Here is an 11,135-nt window from a genome sequence, read left to right as displayed (position 1 = left end):
GCCCCCCCCCCCCCCCCCTCCCCCCCCCCCCCCCCCCCGGGCTTCCGCTTGACTTCTTATCTGAGGTGCGTATCTCCGCTCTACTCTCCTCTTCGGCAGTGCCGCCAGAAGACAACGGACTTCGCGGCGGCGTGCAAGCAGGTTAAGAAGAAGGGCCCGTGCCCAATTAAGTACTGCCGCAAGTGCCTCCTCAACAGGTAAATAGTCATCCTGCATTTCTTCTCAACAGGCAATTTCTTTCTCAGGTTTAGGCTGGTCCGATTTCCTTAGGTACGGCGAGAATGCCGAAGAGGTGGCAGAGAAGGAGGACTGGATCTGCCCCAAGTGCAGGGGCATCTGTAACTGCAGCTTCTGCAGGTGAGCGTGCATAGATGATTTGGGGTGATGGTTCTCGATTCAATTGTCATGGTGGGGAATCTAGATTTCTTATTTGTCCTGCTGCCCTTCCATCAGAAAGAAGAAGGGCGAGATGCCAACAGGGATAATGGCCCACATCGCCAAGGCTTCGGGATGTACTTCTGTCCATGATCTCCTTGAAAAGGGGTCAGACGTGGTGGCTGCTGCGCAAGCGATACTCAAGGTGAATGGTAGTGACAAGGTATTGCTATTTTATTCTGTATTCATTGTTGTACAATGCAATCCTGCATTCTGGTTGATATGCTTTGCTGACACAACTGTTACAAATAAGCATCAGGGCACAAAGAGGTCCCGAGATTCAGATGCTGCTGATGAGGTGGCTGCTGAACGGGATGAAAGTGCTGGCATTGATCTCAATACATTTCCAGGAGATGAAGGGGATGAAAATATAGGCGTTGATCTCAATGCACGTCCTTCTGTCTGTGTCAAGAAAGGGCGGAAGCTCCAGCACAGTGTAAAGAAGAATTCTGCTGATGAAAGGTCCCATGATGGAGACAGTGGTGAACCATTGCTGAGGGATAAGAGCCCAGTTCTCAATAATAACATTGCACTACCCAGGGGTACTCCGGTCACTAACATTGCAGGTGCACAGCTTGATGATGAGGATATTGGGGCTGCAATTCAGTTTCTAGAATTCTGCCGCACATTCGCTGAGGTAGTCAAAGGCAAGAAAGAATGAACTTTCCTTTATAATTATAATGGTGCATGCCTTGTTTTCATAACACCTGGATAGCATATGCAAGACATAATGGTCAAATCTGTGTTCAGATATCTGAAAATTTGATGAATTATGTAGTTTGGCCTTTTATGTGATCAATTCTTTAGCTGATTTTGCATGTTTGCCTTTTGTTGCTAAGCACAATCATAGTAAACATCGGAATTTGCTATAAGAATTGATGCACTAATCATGCCATCGATGTTTTGTGGGTATGCAAACCATGAAGGGAATGTGATATTTGGATTGGCAAGTGGTTATGGAGCTTGTGAGTGATGAGGCAAGATGTGAGAGAAACATCAGAATCTTTTCTTGAACTTACCTCTGATCTTAAAGAGATAGGGAGGTCCTTGTGCTGGAGTGCTGGTCCAGGAACCAGGGATCACATTGTGTTGCATTGATGCATTGATTCCTTGCCTCTGAATTTCGTTTGGAATAACTCATGCATAGCTTGTTGAAGTGCAGCTGTCACACATATCTGACCATGCTTATTAGGCTTAATTTCTTGCTATAAGTGAGCAGTTCTTTTCATGGCTTGACATCTCCATCCTTATTAGGAGCTTAGCCCCTGAATAGGGCAGACAAGTATTCTAGGTTTAGATGCTGATCTTTTTGGATATCCTGTTTAAGTTCATTTAAATAAAAAACTTGGCTGGTGGGGGAAGATGGCCCCAGTGGTATGTAACTGAGAAGGAACCTCAGCCAAGCTGGCAGAGAAAACACCTGAACCTTGGCTTCACCCTATAGGGCTGCATCATAACTTGGGCCTACCACGACCCAGTGGGCTGGCTACCAATGCAACTACATAGCAGGGCCCGAGCCAAACATAGGTGTCATAGGGTGCCTGGGGGCTGGGGCCTTGCCACTATTTTTTTGGGTTGCCAGCGAGGGGATTTTTATTTTGCGCCACCAGGATTTGGATATCCTGTTTTAAGTTCATTAATGAGGAAAAAGAATGACAACAATCTATATTTCTGTTTGTTCGGTGCTAATTTTGTAGTTTGAGAATACACTCAAGTGTTTTAATTTGGAAACGCGTAGTACATATATAAATGTTGGTGCTTCTGTTTTAAGTCTACCATATTTGTGGTGTCCACGTAGCTCTGCATTTAATGTCTTCATTCAACTTTCAAGAGTCACTAAACATAGTGATTCACAAAGATATAATTTGGTCGAAGACACGCCATAACTTAGTTCATTTGAAAATCGATAATCATTTAAAAGGTGATGAAAATGCACTAGGAAAAGGCACATATTAGTACACAATAAATGGTGGAAGTGCCATGGTATGTGAATCTGATTTTGATGCTGTGCTATTATTTCCTTTATTTCAATCTTGGATACAAAACTATTCGCGGTGCAGGGTTTCAATGGGTTTTTTTAAGAGGATAAAGTATAGTGGCAAATTTGTGGCTTCAACATTCTTGTCTATATTTTTATTACATCTGCAGCATAAATATATTTTAATGCAAAAATAAGATATGAGCATTTTTTATGGGTAATTAATCACCAGATGATGAAGCTGATGAATGGAAGTCATGCATGCTCATTCTTCTTTTTGTTCATGTTGACAATAGTTTGACATTGCATTTTTCTTAATGTTTTTTTTACAAGCATACCTTGTGTTAGAACTTGTTCATCCATCTCAGAACTTACAAGAAAGAATCCGAGCTAAAACAAGGGTGGCATTTGTCATATGAAGCTTAAAATGTCTTGTACTGATGAGTTGCTGCACACAACTTTGTAGATTTAGCTGGTTACTGTACCCAAGGTTGTCAGGATCCCAATCCGGATATTAGGATCTTACGATAGTATGATCCTACTGAGCCAAAGCGATCCTGATCCCACCTGGTATCCTAATTTTCATAGTATTTTGATTCTACGTAAGAGTTCTATACGATTCTGTAGAATCTTGGTAGGTTTCCGATCCTACGATTCCACATGATGCTATGTTTAAATTCATCAATCAGAACTATTAGCTGAAGGGTGTGCTTTTTTCAACAAAAATCACTCTATTTATATGCCATGACATTATTATTGCTCTATTTTCTTATAGAATAGCAACATATAAATATATGATTGGTAAATGTAGTTTTATATAATGTAAAATTTAAAACAAAAGCTCATAAGATCCTGATTCTACGATCCATTCCTACGATCTCATCCTGTTCGGAGAAAAACGATCCTACCTAGGATCCAGATCCTAAAAACCTTGACTGTACCTCACCATTGTGTGTGGGCATAAGTATTTTCGTAGCTGCGACCTGCTACAGCATGACATGTTTTTGGCTAACAATTAGAAATACAGTGACATTATTTTTAGAACTGATGTTATTATGACATTCTTTATAGCAGTAGCAATACGACCTTAGTGTTAATTATTTTTCTGCATATAAGCAAAATGCAGAAATCAAACATTTATTATTGTGGTGGAATCATTGTATTTGTTTATTCTTTCCATTCAACATTTTATTTTGCTCTAGCATGTATACATGCTTTTATGACATTAAATTATGTAATATAATAAAAAATGGTCTTTCACACAGATTTTTCAAATAAGGAAAGGACAATCAGAAAGAATTCTTCAAGATGTAGTTGGAGGTCGTGAACTTCGGTTGGTATCCTCAGTTGTTGCTGAGTTTCACATGAATTTGTTATCTGTCATTCAAGAAGGAAAGGGGAAGAAGTAAGAACATTCCAAGTTGATATCTCCTTGCAATTTTGTTTGAATGTAGTCAATAAAAAATGTTATTTTGTTCCCAGGCCTCTGGCTTATACAAGAGATGGAGATGCATGGGTAATTGATGTTGGCAAATATATCAGTGAATCGGCATTTATATCAAAAGAATTGCCTCTCGACTGTTTAAATCAGGGAGTATCAGGATATAAAAATTTGAGCCCTTCTTGTAAGCTGCGTGTTCTGAATTTTCTGTGTGATGAGACCCTCTCCACAGAGTAAGTAATGTTTACTAAACTTACCAAAATTAATTCACTTCACTGCCACTTTTTTTAATGTTTTAGAAGTAAAAAATGTTCTTTTATTATTCAATGTTATAGAACATAAGAACTATGATTATTCTCTTATAGCATATCACTGCCTAACTGAATGTGCATCGGTAATGGGGGAAAAATAAAACTTAATTTAATATGGTAGCACAAATCTATAACATTATAAATGACAGAATGGTGGGAGTATATTGTTTGTTATTATTCTATTAATGATTTCTTAACTTTGTCTAGCAAGTTGAGGAACTGGATTGACATGCAAAATGATGTAGCTGCTGAACCAATGAATGCTGCCAGAGAAAAAGCCCGCGCCGCAAAAGAAAAGGTATTGAGCTTGGAGAACCTTTTTCTCTTTATAAAACCATGATCTTAAAGCATTCTATAAAACCTTTTTGTGTTTCATAGGAAAAAGAGCTAAAGGAAAGGCTAAAGGGCAACATGGATAAAACAATGCTTTCATCCAATGAAGCAGCAGCCCTTAGCAGTGAAGAAAATAAGGACCTTATTTCCCAAATAAAGGAGGCACAGGAAGTCAAGCGTACAGCCATAAATTGTCAGAACAATATGACTGGATATATCGAGATCTTTCCACTTCAAGTTTTATCTTAGCTTTATGCGTTTTCTTGGTTCTCCATTTGTTTGATTAGTTGAACTTTTTTACTTTATGGGTTTTCATGCCACGTTTCCTTTAGCTTTCTGCATTTTTCAATCTTGAGCTGAAAATTCAAGAAATGTTGTTGGATTATTTATACTTATTCCAGTACCTGTTAACATAATATTTTTTTTAGTTACAGTGTTGGGCATAAAACCAGCCATGCCATTTTGCCAATGCTTAAGTGTGTTATGGGCTTCCTGTAGATTTATGCTGTGCTGAGTGAGCACATTTCACTAGGATTAAATCAAGCATCAAGTAACCGAACTATGGGCCTGACAGCCTGTGCCATCAATAGAGGATTCCATGTAGGTTTGAGGCAGATAAATACTGCTAAAGTGGGAGCTCAGGGCCACTAAATGCAGATCCAGTGGTCATAATTTGTCATGTGAAATGGATGGAAAATGCAACTTGTTTCAATAGAACTACCTTTTATATTATCAGGGAAAAAATGCCATGAGAAACAGCAAACCTGAGTGCATATCGAGAAGGATTGATTTGAATTTCATTTTTGTTTGCTACGACTTTAAATTCCTTTCTAAGTCAGAACTTCCATAGTAGTCTGATTCTACGGGCAATAGAACAGAATTGAATCAAGCATGGGCACCCCTTTACTTGGATCTCATTTGGTGTTTCATTCAAGACATTTAGTAAAAGCAGTTAACCCAGGAAGGTGTGCGGTGTGATAATATATGAATCATGAGTAGTATCATCTGCCTATGATACATTGTGTTCTTATTTTGTTCTAACATTACTTGCATTTATTGGAATCATTTAGCCTGATAGTTAGCATAAGAGTGCTGACTAACTGGGAAACACTTTCTCAGCTTAAATTTACTAAATAGACTGTCTTGACTTTTCAAGCAAAACGTTTTTGGGCAGTACGTCATTATTTCCCACACTTTTTGTTTATCTTATTCTGTAATGTGTAAACAAATTGAGCTAGTTGTTAAGTATTATTTTTCATCTTTTGCTTCTCAGATATGGCGGCAATGGAGAAGCAGGGAAGTCTTTGGACCAAGCCTCTGATGGTAGAGAAAGGGTTAGGCTATTGGAAGCTAGATGGCTACTGTAATAGCACAACAATATTACTTCAAGGTTTTGTTTGAAGTTATTGTGCAATAACATTTAATTTACTTGTTCTAGCATCTGCAATGTTACATTACTGACTTGTAATATCACGTTTATGTAATTATGTCAGAGTATGGTGATCATGAGTTAATGGCAAATAAAGACAAGTGGTTTATGTTTACTGAAGATGAAGAGAAAGTAATAGAAGAACATATAGCAAGGTAAGGAGTTTGTCTCGCCAAATTTGGATGTATCTTTATATTTTTAATGACGGTAAACTCTCTTTTGTTGCTTGTATATCACAAAAGTTACTTGATGGAAAACCCCATCTGTATTTATCTTGCTGTAGATCTTACAGTTATGCTAGCAAAAAATCATTTTTATGTAGTGTCATGATGATTAGACAGTCTTAAACTAGCATCTTAACAAATGTTTATACATGTGCTGTATCTCTCATAAGTTGCAGTTTTATGATGCCATCTCGAGTTCAAATGTTGACTGATTCATTCCAATATTCTTGAAACTAGCGTGATCAAATAAAGTTTAACATGTATCAAATGATTGGTGAAGTATTATGGCAACCATTCCTTCTACAAACATCTGTTTTCAAATATTTTTTTCTTGGAGCTTTGTAGTGGGCAACTTCATTTTTGCTGGACACTAGGTCGACAACATAATTACCCTTTTTAAAATGCATCAAACTTGATGCCTCGACCTGTTCATATAACTTCTGGGTTAAGAGCTACCTACTTCAGCTCAGGCTGAAGATTGTCATTGCTACAAGTACTTGTGTTATTTTAGGTTTATACTTACTGTGAGAGCTGATTATTCGTATCCGTATTACAGTTGTCTCCACCATATTACAGTTGTCTCCACCACGCATGTATTATGGGTTTTGTGGAAATGAAGAGGCCATAGTAAATTAGGATGGGATTCAGATCGATGATACTGTGAGCCAAGTCCAAATTAATTGCAAGGCTATATCTTCATGCCAAACGGACTACAATACTCCATGTGTATAGGGCTCCCTGATAGCTAATTTAACAATTGAACCCAATCTTAACCAATAAAATTTTATCCCTAACAACCATGTTTCCACTCCATATATAGGCCCTGTTTGGCATGGCTCCAACTCCGGGTGGAGCTGCTCCACTCCAGAACTCTACATGGAGCCAGCTCCGCTTCAAAACTCTAGAACAAAAATGGGGTGTTTGGCTAGATGGGTGCTCTCAGCTCCAAAAAAGATCGATTTCAGTGTGGATTGCCATTGTTCCCCCCCAATTAAGGCCCCACTTGTCATCCTCTCTATCCCATCTTCTTCCCCTTTTTCCACTGCACTGTGCCGCACACGGGAGACCCTCCACGGGCGGCGGGGTGGGCGGTGGCGGGGGCGGCCTTGGGCGGCGGGGCAGCTTGGGCGGCGACGGGGGGCGACGACGGGCGGCGGGGGGCGACGGGCGCGGCGGCGGGGCGGCGGGGCAGCTTGGGCGATGACGGGCGGCGGGGCCGGCTGGCCACGGGGGTGGCAACGGGCGGGGCTCTGGCGGCGAGTGGGGCTCGGGAGAATAGAAGGGAGAATAGAATGAAACGTTTTTTTTTGTAACCAATGGCATTGGTGGGTAATTACCCACCAACTCCACGAGGAGGTTCAAAAGAGAGGTTTCTGGAGCAGCAAAAGAGGTGCTCCAAAACTTCACCTCCATTTGCACTACAGCTCCATGGAGTTGGCAACTCCACGGAGTTTTGGAGTTGGGGTGTTTGGCTGAATTTTTTGATGGAGTTGCTGGAGTTTAGGAGTGGAGCCGTGCCAAACAGGGCCATATTATATGTAGTGAAGCATTTCCCAACATATATACATCTCTAAAAATTTATCATCTAGCTATAAGGGTGTCCAAAACTCCAAGTTAGATCTTTTCTTATACGGAGTAGAAAATAATTCAAGAGAGAATATGCTACTATTGTATTCTAGTTCGTTGCAGTTGGTATTCTGTTATTAAACTAGGGTTTATGTTATCATCTCACAGGATGAAGTGACACTACATTATTCTGTGGTATACATTAGGCATTTCAAAGCCTCATTTCATCAATAATATCTGCTGGTCAGATCTATGAGGATTTTGGAACCTTATTTGTGCTTCCATTCTTCTAAACTAAACCTTGTAGCTGCTGCAGTTTCCAATAGCTTAGGCTTTCATAGGATTAACGCTATGTTGTCGAAAACTGAAAATATGGATATAGGAGTGAATCCTTGGTTGGGAAAAATAGAGGGCTGGGATGTAACAAAATGTAACAAAACGGATCAAGCTATTACAAGAAAAGGAAGAAGAATAGATTTACATGGACGATTTAATTTAGGAACAGAATATTAGAATAGTTTATATTTATTTAATGTACTGGAAGATACTGAAGTCCCTGTTGATTCCCTAACAAAAAGGTCTAGTCATAACAGATGAAACATTGACAATCTGAAGTATAATGTTCCCCATACTGCAATATAGGATGTTCGTACCTACTAGTTTATGTAATTATATCCAGAAATATTAAAAAAGCAATAATTTGACCCAAGAAGTTCAGGTGTGTGTTCATCCATATACATATGAACAAAAGACAATGGGTGCGCAGATCAAAACAATCGTCTTTTGCTTAATATTGTACCAGTCAATGTATTTGTAAATTATACATTATTCTTTAATACCCTCGTGAAGTGATCTGTCTGATTTTCAGTCTGATATTTGTTTCTTTATCATCTTTTGTTCTGCACGCATTTTGTGAAATCCACAATTCCACATGCACCCATGCTGACGTGAAATCATAAAACATAGGCTGAGTTACAAAATAGGCTAAATGGTCCTTGCATTTATTTATAACTTGGCATTGCTTTCATCCCTTGACAATGTCATACTACTTAACCTTGTGTTTTTTGACCTTCACATAGAGCTAAGAAAATTACTCTTGTCTACACATTTTTGTCACTAATCTGAAATTTGGTTGTAACTGGTTACTGTAGGTCCAGACATCAGATGAGAAAGCGTATCCGGGTATAATGTACTGATTTCAGTCTCTGGCCTGTTCAACGTGCTGAAGGTATTTATGTTATCCTTTCTAAGCATTTTTTTTATTCAGTTGGAGTATATTTCCAAAAGGATAACTTTTCATGGTGCTACATCTCTCCCACATTATTTCTGTATTTATCCATCCTTTGTAATATAGTCAGTGTGAGGAGATACAATGACAATGCTTTTATTCTTGGAAACTCCCAGATATTTAATTGGAAGTTGTCCAACCAGTCAATTCAACTTCAGCATTGTTTTTCTGTCGTAGCTCTAACATACCAGTACATTTCTTCTACCTATATTGCCATTATTTCTACCTTGGCAGTACTTCCCTGTGTTTTGACTTGACTGCTGAAGTTACCTTTTCTGCATTATAGTGGTTTGTCCGCACTACCTGTAACTCATGCACACCATATACCAACTTCACACTAGTCTCCATGACTCAGTGGTCAACAGAGATTTGATTAGAAAGGAAGCTATGTATCATCTATTGACAAGCAATGATTACATTCTGTATTCGGAAAAGTATTTTTTCCTGCTTTCTACACGCAGTTACTAGCTTGTTTAAAGGAACCAGTTAGGTTTTCTTCACCAATGTTTGGCCTCTTGGCCGAGGAACTGGTTATAAACAAAAGGAGTTTCTAAATAAAATGATGAGAACTATTTTGCTTCTTCCTTTGTGCAACCCTACCTCATGCATGTGCATGGAGCATAGTAAACCTTTTTTTTGTGGCTGTTATTCACAATTGTTGACTAACATTTTGTGTTGTGTATACTATGCCATGATTATGTTAACTAACATTGATCTTGTTGAAACTTTTGATTGCTAGGTGGATGGGCTATGCCTGCCTTAGTTGAAGCCTGCCGCCTTGATCATAAATCGATGGTTTTTTTTTTTCCATAGAAAGGTTGTACAGGTAGACAGGAACCAAGAATTTGAAATCAGACTTGGAATCATACTTTTGGAGGATGAGAACAAAGGGATGCTTTGATATGCAGTTCGACTTAGAAGCTTTGCAGAGTGCTGCTTTAAGCTAAAATGCAGCATCGTAACTTGAATGTGGCAACAATTACACCTGTAATTAGTTGTCTTCTAATATGTAGCAACAACTGATGACCGATATGGATTTGTCTTTATTTTCTTAATAGGTAAACTCATCTGCAATTCATGTTTGCTAATTTTAGATACTCCGTCCATCACTGAAAAAGGTTATTGTGATTTAAAATTTATCCTATAATTCTTATCATTGTTACCCCTATCAAGTGCGTGCATGTGTATTAACTGTTAGTGTCAAATATTGACTAATAAATAGGGCAATGAAGGTCATTTTACACTTCCAAATTGTTAATTTGTTTGAATTTTCTTTAATGATTTTTTAGAGATGGAGGCAGTAGTCAAAAAGTAGGTTTGTGTTCACATCTCAATTAAGAGCAACTCTATCATGGCCCTAGATTTGAGAGCCTCAAAGTCGTGGTAAGAAAATGAGGTGTAACACAGGGAGCCATATTATAGCTCTTCGGGTACCCCCAAATTTCCCCATAATGCGTTTGGTTAGTGGTAAAAGTGTGAGGATTGAAATATAGATACTTCAAATTTCCCCGTAAAGTGTTTAGTTAGTAGTAATAAGTGTGAGGGAATGAAATGGAGATACTACAGCTCGTTTGGGTCGGTCCCCAAATTTCCCTTCAAAGTGTGTTTGTTTGATGCTAATTGATACGAAGGAATGGAATTTTAGATACAAGAAGGGTGTGTTTGGATGTAGGGAAGTAGGGTGTGTTTGGATGTAGGGACGGAGGGGATGGGACAGGGTCATCCCTCCTTGGGATAAGATGATCTCACTTTATGTTTGGTTGGAGGGATGGGGAGTTTAGGGCGTGCTTGGTGTCCTGCACCGGTGTGAGCCAGACTCATCGCATGCACCCTCCTTTAGTTTGGTTGCCTGGTCGACCCTGTGAGCTAGGCCCTGCGCATGCAAAACACCCCCCGCGGCCAGGCTCCGCGGATACGAGGGGAGCGGTTGTTTCCGTCGAGCCTAGTTCCCGCGGTGCAACGGCGGGCGCGCGGGAGGCGAAAAGTTGGCCGGCGGGAGCTCGCGCCATTTCGCTAGGGTTACCTCCTCCTTTCGCGCTACTCACCGCAGATATATCCCCCTTCCTGCCGCCTCCGCTCCCCATCGGTCACCATTCGTCTTCTTCGCTAGATCTGAGGTGCTCCCCTATG

At 39.7% G+C, this 11,135-nt stretch overlaps 1 protein-coding gene across 2 annotated transcripts in view; it reads left to right on the top strand.

Annotated features, from left to right (window-relative positions):
• Positions 1-10,161, top strand: part of LOC101767231 — an 11,070-nt gene extending 909 nt beyond the window's left edge. Inside the window, exons 2-13 of one of the 2 annotated variants that reach the window (XM_004952322.2) lie at positions 100-197; positions 271-357; positions 454-598; positions 695-1,072; positions 3,679-3,818; positions 3,896-4,087; positions 4,373-4,463; positions 4,544-4,691; positions 5,772-5,888; positions 5,992-6,082; positions 8,869-8,945; positions 9,745-10,161. In XM_004952322.2, coding sequence (XP_004952379.1) covers positions 100-197; positions 271-357; positions 454-598; positions 695-1,072; positions 3,679-3,818; positions 3,896-4,087; positions 4,373-4,463; positions 4,544-4,691; positions 5,772-5,888; positions 5,992-6,082; positions 8,869-8,905 — 1,524 coding nt within the window. In that variant the 3' untranslated portion in view covers positions 8,906-8,945; positions 9,745-10,161. Of the gene's footprint in view, positions 1-99; positions 198-270; positions 358-453; positions 599-688; positions 1,073-3,678; positions 3,819-3,895; positions 4,088-4,372; positions 4,464-4,543; positions 4,692-5,771; positions 5,889-5,991; positions 6,083-8,868; positions 8,946-9,744 lie in introns of both variants that reach the window. The other variant, XM_004952321.2, reaches the window with a different exon arrangement.
• The last annotated feature ends 974 nt before the right edge of the window (positions 10,162-11,135 follow it).

Source organism: Setaria italica, chromosome I, assembly GCF_000263155.2.
Source record: "Setaria italica strain Yugu1 chromosome I, Setaria_italica_v2.0, whole genome shotgun sequence".
NCBI lineage: Eukaryota > Viridiplantae > Streptophyta > Magnoliopsida > Poales > Poaceae > Setaria > Setaria italica.
Note: the sequence above shows the minus strand (reverse complement) of the source record. Positions and strands in the feature narration are given on the sequence as shown.